This window comes from Heterodontus francisci, chromosome 20 (genome assembly GCF_036365525.1).
Source record: "Heterodontus francisci isolate sHetFra1 chromosome 20, sHetFra1.hap1, whole genome shotgun sequence".
Lineage (NCBI taxonomy): Eukaryota > Metazoa > Chordata > Chondrichthyes > Heterodontiformes > Heterodontidae > Heterodontus > Heterodontus francisci.
Window position 1 is genome coordinate 11723118 of NC_090390.1, and position 17351 is coordinate 11740468.

At 62.5% G+C, this 17351-nt stretch overlaps 1 protein-coding gene across 1 annotated transcript in view; it reads right to left on the reverse strand.

Moving 5' to 3' along the window:
* Window positions 1–17351, reverse strand: part of rufy2 (RUN and FYVE domain containing 2) — a 347850-nt gene that overhangs the window by 210171 nt on the left and 120328 nt on the right. Inside the window, exon 10 of the mRNA XM_068053416.1 lies at window positions 3496–3612. Within this exon, the coding sequence (XP_067909517.1) occupies window positions 3496–3612 (117 nt within the window). The remainder of the gene's footprint in view (window positions 1–3495; window positions 3613–17351) is intronic.

Genomic DNA, 17351 nt, shown 5'->3' on the forward strand with positions numbered 1-17351 from the left:
TGAACTGAAGAGGTGAGGTGAGAGTGACTGCCCTTGACATCAAGGCAGCATTTGACCGAGTATGGCATCAAGGAGCCCTCGCAAAACTGAGGTCAATGGGAATCAGGGGGAAAACCTTCCGCTGGCTGGAGTCATACCTAGCGCAAAGAAAGATGGTTGTGGTTATTGGAGGTCAATCATCTGAGCTCCAGGACATCACTGCAGGAGTTCCTCAGGGTAGTGTTTTAGGCCCAACCATCTTCAGCTGCTTCATCAATGACCTTCCTTCAATCATAAGGTCAGAGGTGGGGATGTTCGCTGATGATTGCACAATGTTCAGCACCATTCGTGACTCCTCAGATACTGAAGCAGTCCGTGTAGAAATGCAGCAAGACCTGGACAATATCCAGGCTTGGGCTGATAAGTGGCAAGTAACATTCACGCCACACAAGTGCCAGGCAATGACCACCTCCAACAAGACAGAATCTAACCATCTCCCCTTGACATTCAACATTACCATCGCTGAATCCCTCACTATCAACATCCTAGGGGCTACCATTGACCAGAAACTGAACTGGAGTAGCCATATAAATACCGTGGCTACAAGAGCAGGTCAGAGACTAGGAATCCTGTGGTGAATAACTTACCTCCTGACTCCCCAATGCCTGTCCACCATCTACAAGGCACAAGTCAGGAGTGTGATGGAATACTCTCCACCTGCTTGGATGGGTGCAGCTCCAACAACACTCAAGAAGCTCGACACCATCCAGGACAAAGCAGTCCACTTGATTGGCACCCCATCTACAAACATTCACTCCCTCCACCACCGACGCACAGTGGCAGCAGTGTGTACCATCTACAAGATGCACTGCAGCAATGCACCAAGGCTCCTTAGACAGCACCTTCCAAGCCTGCGACCTCTACCAACTAGAAGGACAAGGGCAGCAAATACATGGGAACACTACCACCTGCAAGTTCCCCTCCAAGTCACACACCATCCTGACTTGGAACTATATCGCCGTTCCTTCACTGTCGCTGGGTCAAAATCCTGGAACTCCCTCCCTAACAGCACTGTGGGTATACCTACCCCAAATGGACTGCAGCGGTTCAAGAGGGCAGCTCACCACCACCTTCTCAAGAGCAATTAGGGATGGGCGATAAATGCTGGCCTGGCCAGTGACGCCCACATCCCATGAATGAATTTTTAAAAATGTCCTGCAGCCACTCTGACATCATTGATCCTGGCACCAGGGAGGCAACATACCGTCCTGGAGTCACATGTACAGCCGTAGAAATGCATGTCTGTTCCCCTATTGAAGCCCCTTCCACTATTTCTCATTCAGTCTTCTTCCTTCCCACCTGTGCAGCTGAGCCACTCGTGGTGTCCCGAACTTGGCTCTTGCTACACACCTCTGAGGAACCATTGCCCTCACCAGTGTCCAAAATGGAAAACCAGTTTGTGAGCGAGATAGACTCAGAGGTAGAGGCCTGCTACCCAACCCGAACCCGACGGGAACCAACGACATGTGTTGGGTGTGGGTTGGGTCCGGCCCATACGGTAAGTGCTCTGCTGGTAAGTATTGAAGTTAAAAAAAAAAACTTACCTGAGCTGGGAGTCTGGGACGAAACTGAGTGACGTCACTATGATGTTATCGCACATGCGCTGCAGCTTCGTGGAACTTCCCAGTCGGAAGGTAAATAAAGGGATGGTCGGGTCAGGCTTGGGGCAAAATCAGAGGGACTCGGGCCGGGCCGGGTTCGGGTCCGCTGTGGTTCGGTCGGGTTCTTTTTTTCCTGACCTGAGCAAGCCTCTACTCAGAGGACTCCAGCATTACCTGCCTGGCCCTCTTTGACTTTCTGGTGATCACCCATTCTCTCTCTGCCTGAATGCTCCTAACCTGCAGTGTGACCATCTTCCTAAACTGTGGTGCATGCACTTAGTCCTCAGCCTCATGAATGCACCACAGCGATTCCAGCTGCAGCTCGAGTCCAAAACCCAGAGATGAAGTTTCTGCAGCTGGTGACACTTCCTGCAGACGTGTTAGTCAAGGCCACTTGAAGCGTCCACGTCTTCCCACATACCACAGAAAGCACATTCCACTTGGCCAAGCTGCCCAGCCATACCTTAACTTTCCTTTTAAACTAGTTGCTGGAAGAATGTAGAATTACAGACACTCACTCACCAATCAGCTCCTTCTCCTGTTCTCCTATAGGTAGTTAAGGGTTATTTAAAACTTATACATTTTCTATTATGCAACTATTTACACACAGTGCCTTACAGTGGATACTCACTGACTCTCTAGCCCAAAAGGCTGTGAATGCTGGGTCATGCCCCACCGTGCATCTCTTCCTCCCTCCTTTCCACCTTCATCCATAATGCCCCTATACTCAAACATCTTCCTAAACCTATCCACCTTTAACACTAAGAGTTAAGTTGCACTGAGACATTGCTGAGAAAGATAGAAGAAAGGAGCATCTCCTTCCCCTCTTCACCTAACTCCCTCCCTCACCAAACTACAAGCTGCACTCCAGAACCCTGTATTTATACTACCAGAAACTCAGATGAGTCAACTCTGCTACAGCTGCAGAAACCAGTTTAAACAAGCTACCTATTTAACTAGGTTCAGCTGCTCTCCAGTAGAGAGCTTGTTTATCCCTGCTTAAGACTGTAAGAAACAAACAGCAAATTTTAGTTAAATGCAAACAAGACTAGATTTAGTAAGAGATTAACCCTAAAGATTCCCTCGCTTACCAAACTCCCAGCTTCACACACTGTGCCCAAGCTGCAAGAAATCCAGAATAAAGGGAATTAACCTTTAAATTAGAGCTCGGCCATTCAGGAGTGAAATCAGGGAGCATTTTCACATAAAGGGTAGTGAAAATCTAGAGCTTTCTCCCTTAAAAGGCTGTGAATGCTGGGTCATGCCCCACCGTGCATCTCTTCCTCCCTCCTTTCCACCTTCGTCCATGGTGCCCCTATACTCAAACATCTTCCTAAACCCATCCATATTCAACATTCCTCGCCACATTAAAAAGCTTCCTCAAAACTCAATTCTTTGGCCATGCCTTCACCCTTCTAACTCTTCTTCTGATTTCTGTCCAGAGCTCCAGCAGGTCCCCGATGCCGATCCCATTCATCCTGCTGCACTGGACTATTTAATCAACATGGAATCAAAGCATTCTTGCAGCGCAGTTGTAATAGCTATAACGTAACAGAAAGGAGCATCAGATTTTATCCTGCTGTCATTTCTCACTGCCAGCTTACTATTTCCTAGACACCAATTCAGAGAGGCAACATGACAGAGGCCACGTATGAAGATGAACCAGAATGACTCTTCTTGTGGGCAGGAAGTTCACCCCAGAGAAGGCTGAGCTCAGTAACTCACCCAATGCGTCGGAAGGGAGGCAATGGGAGCCAGCAACCGGCCAATGATTGCAGTGGGAATTCTAACCAATCCACAAATGCCATCCACAGGAAACCACAACCTGAAGGGCAATCAGCTAAATGTCACTCACCTGACGCATGCTTGATTCCTCTCGCAGCTGTCTGCGGGCCTCAGTGAACATGTCATCCAGCCCCTGCCGACTGCCTTTGTAGGTCTCCAGCTCCGCGGATACATCCAGTTTCACCAGCTAAACAGACAACACTTTCTGTGAGACAAAAGAACAGCAACAAGGAGTAGCTGCAAGAATACAGATGGGAAAGGTTTCACTTCCGCCCACCCACTCTCCCTCCTTCGCTGTAACTGCACACAAAGCCTACATAAACTACATTCCTTCATCAATATCCTCACTTTTTACCCAAGGGGTACAGATCCATAGCCACCAGACACTCTATGGTGTTTCACGATATAGTCATTCTTCACGTGTGAGTTAGTGCTAACAAGTCATGCAACTAACGTCACAATCAACACACGTTCTCGAACTCATCCGTGCCCCCTCCTCTCCTGCCCTGTCTCCCACTAGCCACAGCCACCCTCCCTGCTTCTCCCCCACTCATGCACACCACCCATGTTCTCCTGCCTTCCCTCCCCGCTCATACACATCCCCTGCTCCTTTCTCCATCTTGCATGCCCAGAGAGGGCAAAGTGGGGGCGCGAGAGGGGTCGGGATGAGGGGCGGGGCCGGGAAGCGGGAGCATGAGGGGGGGGGTCGGGAAGCGGGAGCGCGAGGGGGGGGGGGTCGGGAAGCGGGAGCGCGAGGGGGGGGGGTCGGGAAGCGGGAGCGCGAGGGGGGGGGGGTCGGGAAGCGGGAGCGCGAGGGGGGGGGGGGTCGGGAAGCGGGAGCGCGAGGGGGGGGGGGTCGGGAAGTGGGAGCGCGAGGGGGGGGTCGGGAAGCGGGAGCGCGGGGGGGGGGGGGTCGGGAAGCGGGAGCGCGAGGGGGGGGGGGTCGGGAAGCGGGAGCGCGAGGCGGGGTCGGGAAGCGGGAGCACAAGGAGGGGGGTCGGGAAGCGGGAGCGCGAGGGGGGGCGGGAAGCGGGAGCGCAAGGGGGGGGGTCAGGAAGCGGGAAGCGGGAGCGCGGGGGGGGTCAGGAAGCAGGAGCGCGAGGGGGGGTCGGGAAGCAGGAGCGCGAGGGGGGGTCGGGAAGCAAGAGCGCGAGGGGGGGTCGGGAAGCAAGAGCGCGAGGGGGGGTCGGGAAGCAAGAGCGCGAGGGGGGGTCGGGAAGCAAGAGCGCGAGGGGGGGGTCGGGAAGCAAGAGCGCGAGGGGGGGGTCGGGAAGCAAGAGCGCGAGGGGGGGGTCGGGAAGCAAGAGCGCGAGGGGGGGTCGGGAAGCAAGAGCGCGAGGGGGGGTCGGGAAGCAAGAGCGCGAGGGGGGGGTCGGGAAGCAGGAGCGCGAGGGGGGGGGTCGGGAAGCAGGAGCGCGAGGGGGGGCGTCGGGAAGCAGGAGCGCGAGGGGGGGGTCGCGAAGCAGGAGCGCGAGGGGGGGGTCGGGGAGCAGGAGCGCGAAGGGGGGTCGGGAAGCGGGAGGAGGGGTCGGGAAGCTGGAGCGCAAGGGGGGAGGGGTCGGGAAGCGAGAGCGCGAGGGGGGGTCGGGGAGCGGGAGCGCGAGGGGGGGTCGGGGAGCGGGAGCGCGAGAGCGAGGTCGGGGAGCGGGAGCGGGGTCGGGGAGCGGGAGCGCGAGAGGGGGGTCGGGAAGCAAGAGCGCGAGGGGGGGGTCGGGAAGCAAGAGCGCGAGGGGGGGGTCGGGAAGCAAGAGCGCGAGGGGGGGTCGGGAAGCGGGAGCGCGAGGGGGGGTCGGGGAGCGGGAGCGCGAGAGCGAGGTCGGGGAGCGGGAGCGGGGTCGGGGAGCGGGAGCGCGAGAGGGGGGTCGGGGAGCGGGAGCGCGAGAGGGGGGTCGGGGAGCGGGAGAGCGGGGTCGGGGAGCGGGAGCGCGAGGGGGGGGTCGGGAAGCAAGAGCGCGAGGGGGGGTCGGGGAGCGGGAGCGGGAGCGGGGTCGGGGAGCGGGAGCGCGAGAGCGGGGTCGGGGAACGGGAGCGCGAGAGCGGGGTCGGGGAGCGGGAGAGGGGGGTCGGGAAGCGGGAGCGGGAGAGGGGGGTCGGGAAGCGGGAGCGGGAGAGGGGGGTCGGGAAGCGGGAGCGGGAGAGGGGGGTCGGGAAGCGGGAGCGGGAGAGGGGGGTCGGGAAGCGGGAGCGGGAGAGGGGGGTCGGGAAGCGGGAGCGGGAGAGGGGGGTCGGGAAGCGGGAGCGGGAGAGGGGGGTCGGGAAGCGGGAGCGGGAGAGGGGGGTCGGGAAGCGGGAGCGGGAGAGGGGGGTCGGGAAGCGGGAGAGAGAGAGATGGGGCGGCGGGGGAGAGAGAGAGATGGGGCGGCGGGGGAGAGAGAGAGATGGGGCGGCGGGGGAGAGAGAGAGATGGGGCGGCGGGGGAGAGAGAGAGATGGGGCGGCGGGGGAGAGAGAGAGATGGGGCGGCGGGGGAGAGAGAGAGATGGGGCGGCGGGGGAGAGAGAGAGATGGGGCGGCGGGGGAGAGAGAGAGATGGGGCGGCGGGGGAGAGAGAGAGATGGGGCGGCGGGGGAGAGAGAGAGATGGGGCGGCGGGGGAGAGAGAGAGATGGGGCGGCGGGGGAGAGAGAGAGATGGGGCGGCGGGGGAGAGAGAGAGATGGGGCGGCGGGGGAGAGAGAGAGATGGGGCGGCGGGGGAGAGAGAGAGATGGGGCGGCGGGGGAGAGAGAGAGATGGGGCGGCGGGGGAGAGAGAGAGATGGGGCGGCGGGGGAGAGAGAGAGATGGGGCGGCGGGGGAGAGAGAGAGATGGGGCGGCGGGGGAGAGAGAGAGATGGGGCGGCGGGGGAGAGAGAGAGATGGGGCGGCGGGGGAGAGAGAGAGATGGGGCGGCGGGGGAGAGAGAGAGATGGGGCGGCGGGGGAGAGAGAGAGATGGGGCGGCGGGGGAGAGAGAGAGATGGGGCGGCGGGGGAGAGAGAGAGATGGGGCGGCGGGGGAGAGAGAGAGATGGGGCGGCGGGGGAGAGAGAGAGATGGGGCGGCGGGGGAGAGAGAGAGATGGGGCGGCGGGGGAGAGAGAGAGATGGGGCGGCGGGGGAGAGAGAGAGATGGGGCGGCGGGGGAGAGAGAGAGATGGGGCGGCGGGGGAGAGAGAGAGATGGGGCGGCGGGGGAGAGAGAGAGATGGGGCGGCGGGGGAGAGAGAGAGATGGGGCGGCGGGGGAGAGAGAGAGATGGGGCGGCGGGGGAGAGAGAGAGATGGGGCGGCGGGGGAGAGAGAGAGATGGGGCGGCGGGGGAGAGAGAGAGATGGGGCGGCGGGGGAGAGAGAGAGATGGGGCGGCGGGGGAGAGAGAGAGATGGGGCGGCGGGGGAGAGAGAGAGATGGGGCGGCGGGGGAGAGAGAGAGATGGGGCGGCGGGGGAGAGAGAGAGATGGGGCGGCGGGGGAGAGAGAGAGATGGGGCGGCGGGGGAGAGAGAGAGATGGGGCGGCGGGGGAGAGAGAGAGATGGGGCGGCGGGGGAGAGAGAGAGATGGGGCGGCGGGGGAGAGAGAGAGATGGGGCGGCGGGGGAGAGAGAGAGATGGGGCGGCGGGGGAGAGAGAGAGATGGGGCGGCGGGGGAGAGAGAGAGATGGGGCGGCGGGGGAGAGAGAGAGATGGGGCGGCGGGGGAGAGAGAGAGATGGGGCGGCGGGGGAGAGAGAGAGATGGGGCGGCGGGGGAGAGAGAGAGATGGGGCGGCGGGGGAGAGAGAGAGATGGGGCGGCGGGGGAGAGAGAGAGATGGGGCGGCGGGGGAGAGAGAGAGATGGGGCGGCGGGGGAGAGAGAGAGATGGGGCGGCGGGGGAGAGAGAGAGATGGGGCGGCGGGGGAGAGAGAGAGATGGGGCGGCGGGGGAGAGAGAGAGATGGGGCGGCGGGGGAGAGAGAGAGATGGGGCGGCGGGGGAGAGAGAGAGATGGGGCGGCGGGGGAGAGAGAGAGATGGGGCGGCGGGGGAGAGAGAGAGATGGGGCGGCGGGGGAGAGAGAGAGATGGGGCGGCGGGGGAGAGAGAGAGATGGGGCGGCGGGGGAGAGAGAGAGATGGGGCGGCGGGGGAGAGAGAGAGATGGGGCGGCGGGGGAGAGAGAGAGATGGGGCGGCGGGGGAGAGAGAGAGATGGGGCGGCGGGGGAGAGAGAGAGATGGGGCGGCGGGGGAGAGAGAGAGATGGGGCGGCGGGGGAGAGAGAGAGATGGGGCGGCGGGGGAGAGAGAGAGATGGGGCGGCGGGGGAGAGAGAGAGATGGGGCGGCGGGGGAGAGAGAGAGATGGGGCGGCGGGGGAGAGAGAGAGATGGGGCGGCGGGGGAGAGAGAGAGATGGGGCGGCGGGGGAGAGAGAGAGATGGGGCGGCGGGGGAGAGAGAGAGATGGGGCGGCGGGGGAGAGAGAGAGATGGGGCGGCGGGGGAGAGAGAGAGATGGGGCGGCGGGGGAGAGAGAGAGATGGGGCGGCGGGGGAGAGAGAGAGATGGGGCGGCGGGGGAGAGAGAGAGATGGGGCGGCGGGGGAGAGAGAGAGATGGGGCGGCGGGGGAGAGAGAGAGATGGGGCGGCGGGGGAGAGAGAGAGATGGGGCGGCGGGGGAGAGAGAGAGATGGGGCGGCGGGGGAGAGAGAGAGATGGGGCGGCGGGGGAGAGAGAGAGATGGGGCGGCGGGGGAGAGAGAGAGATGGGGCGGCGGGGGAGAGAGAGAGATGGGGCGGCGGGGGAGAGAGAGAGATGGGGCGGCGGGGGAGAGAGAGAGATGGGGCGGCGGGGGAGAGAGAGAGATGGGGCGGCGGGGGAGAGAGAGAGATGGGGCGGCGGGGGAGAGAGAGAGATGGGGCGGCGGGGGAGAGAGAGAGATGGGGCGGCGGGGGAGAGAGAGAGATGGGGCGGCGGGGGAGAGAGAGAGATGGGGCGGCGGGGGAGAGAGAGAGATGGGGCGGCGGGGGAGAGAGAGAGATGGGGCGGCGGGGGAGAGAGAGAGATGGGGCGGCGGGGGAGAGAGAGAGATGGGGCGGCGGGGGAGAGAGAGAGATGGGGCGGCGGGGGAGAGAGAGAGATGGGGCGGCGGGGGAGAGAGAGAGATGGGGCGGCGGGGGAGAGAGAGAGATGGGGCGGCGGGGGAGAGAGAGAGATGGGGCGGCGGGGGAGAGAGAGAGATGGGGCGGCGGGGGAGAGAGAGAGATGGGGCGGCGGGGGAGAGAGAGAGATGGGGCGGCGGGGGAGAGAGAGAGATGGGGCGGCGGGGGAGAGAGAGAGATGGGGCGGCGGGGGAGAGAGAGAGATGGGGCGGCGGGGGAGAGAGAGAGATGGGGCGGCGGGGGAGAGAGAGAGATGGGGCGGCGGGGGAGAGAGAGAGATGGGGCGGCGGGGGAGAGAGAGAGATGGGGCGGCGGGGGAGAGAGAGAGATGGGGCGGCGGGGGAGAGAGAGAGATGGGGCGGCGGGGGAGAGAGAGAGATGGGGCGGCGGGGGAGAGAGAGAGATGGGGCGGCGGGGGAGAGAGAGAGATGGGGCGGCGGGGGAGAGAGAGAGATGGGGCGGCGGGGGAGAGAGAGAGATGGGGCGGCGGGGGAGAGAGAGAGATGGGGCGGCGGGGGAGAGAGAGAGATGGGGCGGCGGGGGAGAGAGAGAGATGGGGCGGCGGGGGAGAGAGAGAGATGGGGCGGCGGGGGAGAGAGAGAGATGGGGCGGCGGGGGAGAGAGAGAGATGGGGCGGCGGGGGAGAGAGAGAGATGGGGCGGCGGGGGAGAGAGAGAGATGGGGCGGCGGGGGAGAGAGAGAGATGGGGCGGCGGGGGAGAGAGAGAGATGGGGCGGCGGGGGAGAGAGAGAGATGGGGCGGCGGGGGAGAGAGAGAGATGGGGCGGCGGGGGAGAGAGAGAGATGGGGCGGCGGGGGAGAGAGAGAGATGGGGCGGCGGGGGAGAGAGAGAGATGGGGCGGCGGGGGAGAGAGAGAGATGGGGCGGCGGGGGAGAGAGAGAGATGGGGCGGCGGGGGAGAGAGAGAGATGGGGCGGCGGGGGGAGAGAGAGAGATGGGGCGGCGGGGGAGAGAGAGAGATGGGGCGGCGGGGGGAGAGAGAGAGATGGGGCGGCGGGGGGAGAGAGAGAGATGGGGCGGCGGGGGGAGAGAGAGAGATGGGGCGGCGGGGGGAGAGAGAGAGATGGGGCGGCGGGGGAGAGAGAGAGATGGGGCGGCGGGGGAGAGAGAGAGATGGGGCGGCGGGGGAGAGAGAGAGATGGGGCGGCGGGGGAGAGAGAGAGATGGGGCGGCGGGGGAGAGAGAGAGATGGGGCGGCGGGGGAGAGAGAGAGATGGGGCGGCGGGGGAGAGAGAGAGATGGGGCGGCGGGGGAGAGAGAGAGATGGGGCGGCGGGGGAGAGAGAGAGATGGGGCGGCGGGGGAGAGAGAGAGATGGGGCGGCGGGGGAGAGAGAGAGATGGGGCGGCGGGGGAGAGAGAGAGATGGGGCGGCGGGGGAGAGAGAGAGATGGGGCGGCGGGGGAGAGAGAGAGATGGGGCGGCGGGGGAGAGAGAGAGATGGGGCGGCGGGGGAGAGAGAGAGATGGGGCGGCGGGGGAGAGAGAGAGATGGGGCGGCGGGGGAGAGAGAGAGATGGGGCGGCGGGGGAGAGAGAGAGATGGGGCGGCGGGGGAGAGAGAGAGATGGGGCGGCGGGGGAGAGAGAGAGATGGGGCGGCGGGGGAGAGAGAGAGATGGGGCGGCGGGGGAGAGAGAGAGATGGGGCGGCGGGGGAGAGAGAGAGATGGGGCGGCGGGGGAGAGAGAGAGATGGGGCGGCGGGGGAGAGAGAGAGATGGGGCGGCGGGGGAGAGAGAGAGATGGGGCGGCGGGGGAGAGAGAGAGATGGGGCGGCGGGGGAGAGAGAGAGATGGGGCGGCGGGGGAGAGAGAGAGATGGGGCGGCGGGGGAGAGAGAGAGATGGGGCGGCGGGGGAGAGAGAGAGATGGGGCGGCGGGGGAGAGAGAGAGATGGGGCGGCGGGGGAGAGAGAGAGATGGGGCGGCGGGGGAGAGAGAGAGATGGGGCGGCGGGGGAGAGAGAGAGATGGGGCGGCGGGGGAGAGAGAGAGATGGGGCGGCGGGGGAGAGAGAGAGATGGGGCGGCGGGGGAGAGAGAGAGATGGGGCGGCGGGGGAGAGAGAGAGATGGGGCGGCGGGGGAGAGAGAGAGATGGGGCGGCGGGGGAGAGAGAGAGATGGGGCGGCGGGGGAGAGAGAGAGATGGGGCGGCGGGGGAGAGAGAGAGATGGGGCGGCGGGGGAGAGAGAGAGATGGGGCGGCGGGGGAGAGAGAGAGATGGGGCGGCGGGGGAGAGAGAGAGATGGGGCGGCGGGGGAGAGAGAGAGATGGGGCGGCGGGGGAGAGAGAGAGATGGGGCGGCGGGGGAGAGAGAGAGATGGGGCGGCGGGGGAGAGAGAGAGATGGGGCGGCGGGGGAGAGAGAGAGATGGGGCGGCGGGGGAGAGAGAGAGATGGGGCGGCGGGGGAGAGAGAGAGATGGGGCGGCGGGGGAGAGAGAGAGATGGGGCGGCGGGGGAGAGAGAGAGATGGGGCGGCGGGGGAGAGAGAGAGATGGGGCGGCGGGGGAGAGAGAGAGATGGGGCGGCGGGGGAGAGAGAGAGATGGGGCGGCGGGGGAGAGAGAGAGATGGGGCGGCGGGGGAGAGAGAGAGATGGGGCGGCGGGGGAGAGAGAGAGATGGGGCGGCGGGGGAGAGAGAGAGATGGGGCGGCGGGGGAGAGAGAGAGATGGGGCGGCGGGGGAGAGAGAGAGATGGGGCGGCGGGGGAGAGAGAGAGATGGGGCGGCGGGGGAGAGAGAGAGATGGGGCGGCGGGGGAGAGAGAGAGATGGGGCGGCGGGGGAGAGAGAGAGATGGGGCGGCGGGGGAGAGAGAGAGATGGGGCGGCGGGGGAGAGAGAGAGATGGGGCGGCGGGGGAGAGAGAGAGATGGGGCGGCGGGGGAGAGAGAGAGATGGGGCGGCGGGGGAGAGAGAGAGATGGGGCGGCGGGGGAGAGAGAGAGATGGGGCGGCGGGGGAGAGAGAGAGATGGGGCGGCGGGGGAGAGAGAGAGATGGGGCGGCGGGGGGAGAGAGATGGGGAGGCGGGGGGAGAGAGATGGGGTGGCGGGGGGAGAGAGATGGGGTGGCGGGGGGAGAGAGATGGGGTGGCGGGGGGAGAGAGATGGGGTGGCGGGGGGAGAGAGATGGGGTGGCGGGGGGAGAGAGATGGGGTGGCGGGGGGAGAGAGATGGGGTGGCCGGGGGGAGAGATGGGGTGGCCGGGGGGAGAGATGGGGTGGCCGGGGGGAGAGATGGGGTGGCCGGGGGGAGAGATGGGGTGGCCGGGGGGAGAGATGGGGTGGCCGGGGGGAGAGATGGGGTGGCGGGGGGAGAGATGGGGTGGCGGGGGGGAGAGATGGGGTGGCGGGGGGGAGAGATGGGGTGGCGGGGGGGAGAGATGGGGTGGCGGGGGGGAGAGATGGGGTGGCGGGGGGGAGAGATGGGGTGGCGGGGGGGAGATGGGGTGGCGGGGGGGAGATGGGGTGGGGCCGGGAGAGAGATGGGGTGGGGGGGGGAGAGAGATGGGGTGGGGGGGGGAGAGAGATGGGGTGGGGGGGGGAGAGAGAGATGGGGTGGGGGGGGGAGAGAGAGATTGGGGGGGGAGGGAGAGATGGGGGGGGGGGGTAAGAGAGATGGGGGGGGGGGGGGAAAGAGTCGGTACATGATCCGATGGCGAGAGGGCGGTACAGGATCCGATGGCGAGAGGGCAGTACAGGATCCGATGGGGAGAGAGAGGGGATGTGACAGGATTTCATGGAGAAAAAGATGGCAGGATTCAATGGAGAGAGAGAGAGAGAGAGAGAGAGAGAGAGAGAGAGAGAGCGAGGTAGAGAGGGGAACAGGATTCAATGGAGAGAGGGAGAGAGAGAGAGAGGTAGAGAGGGGGGACAGGATTCAACGCAGAGAGGTAGAGAGGGGGACAGGATTCAATGGAGAGAGAGAAAGTGAGAGAGGGGTAAAGAGGGAAGACAGGATTCAATGGTGAGAGAGGGAGTGAAAAAGGGAGGCGGAGAGAGAGAGAGAGTGGGAGCGCACTGGTTTCAATGCAGAGGGGGAAAGCGACAGAATTCGATGGAAAGTGCGACAGCATTCGATGGAAAGAGGGAAAGCGGCAGGAATCGATGGAGAGGGAGAGCGGCAGGATTCGAGAGAGAGAGGGAGAGCGGCAGGATTCGAGAGAGAGAGGGAGAGCGACAGGATTCGAGAGAGAGAGGGAGAGCGACAGGATTCGAGAGAGAGAGGGAGAGCGACAGGATTCGAGAGAGAGAGGGAGAGCGACAGGATTCGAGAGAGAGAGGGAGAGCGACAGGATTCGAGAGAGAGAGGGAGAGCGACAGGATTCGAGAGAGAGAGGGAGAGCGACAGGATTCGAGAGAGAGAGGGAGAGCGACAGGATTCGAGAGAGAGAGGGAGAGCGACAGGATTCGAGAGAGAGAGGGAGAGCGACAGGATTCGAGAGAGAGAGGGAGAGCGACAGGATTCGAGAGAGAGAGGGAGAGCGACAGGATTCGAGAGAGAGAGGGAGAGCGACAGGATTCGAGAGAGAGAGGGAGAGCGACAGGATTCGAGAGAGAGAGGGAGAGCGACAGGATTCGAGAGAGAGAGGGAGAGCGACAGGATTCGAGAGAGAGAGGGAGAGCGACAGGATTCGAGAGAGAGAGGGAGAGCGACAGGATTCGAGAGAGAGAGGGAGAGCGACAGGATTCGAGAGAGAGAGGGAGAGCGACAGGATTCGAGAGAGAGAGGGAGAGCGACAGGATTCGAGAGAGAGAGGGAGAGCGACAGGATTCGAGAGAGAGAGGGAGAGCGACAGGATTCGAGAGAGAGAGGGAGAGCGACAGGATTCGAGAGAGAGAGGGAGAGCGACAGGATTCGAGAGAGAGAGGGAGAGCGACAGGATTCGAGAGAGAGAGGGAGAGCGACAGGATTCGAGAGAGAGAGGGAGAGCGACAGGATTCGAGAGAGAGAGGGAGAGCGACAGGATTCGAGAGAGAGAGGGAGAGCGACAGGATTCGAGAGAGAGAGGGAGAGCGACAGGATTCGAGAGAGAGAGGGAGAGCGACAGGATTCGAGAGAGAGAGGGAGAGCGACAGGATTCGAGAGAGAGAGGGAGAGCGACAGGATTCGAGAGAGAGAGGGAGAGCGACAGGATTCGAGAGAGAGAGGGAGAGCGACAGGATTCGAGAGAGAGAGGGAGAGCGACAGGATTCGAGAGAGAGAGGGAGAGCGACAGGATTCGAGAGAGAGAGGGAGAGCGACAGGATTCGAGAGAGAGAGGGAGAGCGACAGGATTCGAGAGAGAGAGGGAGAGCGACAGGATTCGAGAGAGAGAGGGAGAGCGACAGGATTCGAGAGAGAGAGGGAGAGCGACAGGATTCGAGAGAGAGAGGGAGAGCGACAGGATTCGAGAGAGAGAGGGAGAGCGACAGGATTCGAGAGAGAGAGGGAGAGCGACAGGATTCGAGAGAGAGAGGGAGAGCGACAGGATTCGAGAGAGAGAGGGAGAGCGACAGGATTCGAGAGAGAGAGGGAGAGCGACAGGATTCGAGAGAGAGAGGGAGAGCGACAGGATTCGAGAGAGAGAGGGAGAGCGACAGGATTCGAGAGAGAGAGGGAGAGCGACAGGATTCGAGAGAGAGAGGGAGAGCGACAGGATTCGAGAGAGAGAGGGAGAGCGACAGGATTCGAGAGAGAGAGGGAGAGCGACAGGATTCGAGAGAGGGAGGGAGAGCGACAGGATTCGAGAGAGGGAGGGAGAGCGACAGGATTCGAGAGAGGGAGAGCGACAGGATTCGAGAGAGAGATGGAGAGCGACATCATTCGAGAGAGAGGGAGAGCAACAGGATTCGAGACAGAGAGAGTGACATCATTCGAGAGAGAGAGAGAGAGCGAAAGGATTCGAGAGAGAGAGGGAGAGCGACAGGATTCGAGAGAGAGAGGGAGAGCGACAGGATTCGAGAGAGAGAGGGAGAGCGACAGGATTCGAGAGAGAGAGGGAGAGCGACAGGATTCGAGAGAGAGAGGGAGAGCGACAGGATTCGAGAGAGAGAGGGAGAGCGACAGGATTCGAGAGAGAGAGGGAGAGCGACAGGATTCGAGAGAGAGAGGGAGAGCGACAGGATTCGAGAGAGAGAGGGAGAGCGACAGGATTCGAGAGAGAGAGGGAGAGCGACAGGATTCGAGAGAGAGAGGGAGAGCGACAGGATTCGAGAGAGAGAGGGAGAGCGACAGGATTCGAGAGAGAGAGGGAGAGCGACAGGATTCGAGAGAGAGAGGGAGAGCGACAGGATTCGAGAGAGAGAGGGAGAGCGACAGGATTCGAGAGAGAGAGGGAGAGCGACAGGATTCGAGAGAGAGAGGGAGAGCGACAGGATTCGAGAGAGAGAGGGAGAGCGACAGGATTCGAGAGAGAGAGGGAGAGCGACAGGATTCGAGAGAGAGAGGGAGAGCGACAGGATTCGAGAGAGAGAGGGAGAGCGACAGGATTCGAGAGAGAGAGGGAGAGCGACAGGATTCGAGAGAGAGAGGGAGAGCGACAGGATTCGAGAGAGAGAGGGAGAGCGACAGGATTCGAGAGAGAGAGGGAGAGCGACAGGATTCGAGAGAGAGAGGGAGAGCGACAGGATTCGAGAGAGAGAGGGAGAGCGACAGGATTCGAGAGAGAGAGGGAGAGCGACAGGATTCGAGAGAGAGAGGGAGAGCGACAGGATTCGAGAGAGAGAGGGAGAGCGAAAGGATTCGAGAGAGAGGGAGAGCGACAGGATTCGAGAGAGAGAGGGAGAGCGACAGGATTCGAGAGAGGCAGGGAGAGCGACAGGATTCGAGAGGGAGGGAGAGCGACAGGATTCGAGAGGGAGGGAGAGCGACAGGATTCGACAGAGGGAGAGCGACAGGATTCGAGAGAGAGATGGAGAGCGACATCATTCGAGAGAGAGGGAGAGCAACAGGATTCGAGACAGAGAGAGCGACATCATTCGAGAGAGAGAGAGAGCGACAGGATTCGAGAGAGAGCGGGAGAGCGACATGATTCAATAGGGAGAGCGATAGGCGACAGGATTCGATGGAGTGCGGGCGAGCGACAGCATTCGATAGAGAGAGAGAGAGAGAGAGGTAGAGAGTGGGGACAGGATTCAATAGAGAGAGAGAGGTAGAGAGGGGGGACAGGATTCAATGGAGAGAGAGAGAGAGGTAGAGAGGGGGGACAGGATTCAATGGAGAGAGAGAGAGAGGTAGAGAGGGGGGACAGGATTCAATGGAGAGAGAGAGAGAGATAGAGAGGGGGGACAGGATTCAATGGAGAGAGGGAGAGAGAGAGAGAGAGAGAGAGGTAGAGGGGGGGGGACAGGATTCAATGGAGAGAGGTGGGGGGTGGGGGACAGGATTCAATGGAGAGAGAGTGAGAGAGAGAGAGGTAGAGGGGGGACAGGATTCAATGGAGAGAGAGAGAGAGAGGTAGAGAGGGGGGACAGGATTCAATGGAGCGAGGGAGAGAGAGAGAGAGAGGTAGAGGGGGGGGACAGGATTCAATGGAGAGAGAGAGGGAGTGAAAAAGGGAGGGAGAGAGAGAGAGTGGGAGCGCACAGGTTTCAATGCAGAGGGGGAAAGCGACAGAATTCGATGGAGAGTGAGACAGCATTCGATGGAAAGAGGGAAAGTGACAGGATTCGTTGGAGAGAGGCATAGCGGCAGGAATCGATAGAGGGAGAGCGACAGGTTCGAGGGAGAACGACAGGATTCGAGAGAGAGAGAGGGAGAGCGACAGGATTCGAGAGAGAGAGAGGGAGAGCGACAGGATTCGAGAGAGAGAGAGGGAGAGCGACAGGATTCGAGAGAGAGAGAGGGAGAGCGACAGGATTCGAGAGAGAGAGAGGGAGAGCGACAGGATTCGAGAGAGAGAGAGGGAGAGCGAAAGGATTCGAGAGAGATAGAGGGAGAGCGACAGGATTCGAGAGAGAGAGCGACAGGATTCGAGAGAGAGAGAGGGAGAGCGACAGGATTCGAGAGAGAGAGAGGGAGAGCGACAGGATTCGAGAGAGAGAGAGGGAGAGCGACAGGATTCGAGAGAGAGAGAGGGAGAGCGACAGGATTCGAGAGAGAGAAAGGGAGAGCGACAGGATTCGAGAGAGAGAGAGGGAGAGCGACAGGATTCGAGAGAGAGAGAGGGAGAGCGACAGGATTCGAGATAGAGAGAGGGAGAGCGACAGGATTCGAGAGAGAGAGAGGAAGAGCGACAGGATTCGAGAGAGAGAGAGGGAGAGCGACAGGATTCGAGAGAGAGAGAGGGAGAGCGAAAGGATTCGAGAGAGAGAGGGAGAGCGACAGGATTCGAGAGAGAGAGAGGGAGAGCGACAGGATTCGAGAGAGAGAGAGGGAGAGCGACAGGATTCAAGAGAGAGGGAGAGCGACAGGATTCGAGAGAGAGAGAGGGAGAGCGACAGGATTCGAGAGAGAGAGAGGGAGAGCGACAGGATTCGAGAGAGAGAGAGAGAGGGAGAGCGACAGGATTCGAGAGAGAGAGAGGGAGAGCGACAGGATTCGAGAGAGAGAGAGGGAGAGCGACAGGATTCGAGAGAGAGAGAGGGAGAGCGACAGGATTCGAGAGAGAGAGAGGGAGAGCGACAGGATTCGAGAGAGAGAGAGGGAGAGCGACAGGATTCGAGAGAGAGAGAGGGAGAGCGACAGGATTCGAGAGAGAGAGAGGGAGAGCGACAGGATTCGAGAGAGAGGGAGAGCGACAGGATTCGATAGAGAGAGGGAGAGCGACAGGATTCGAGAGAAAGAGGGAGAGCGACAGGATTCGAGAGAAAGAGGGAGAGCGACAGGATTCGAG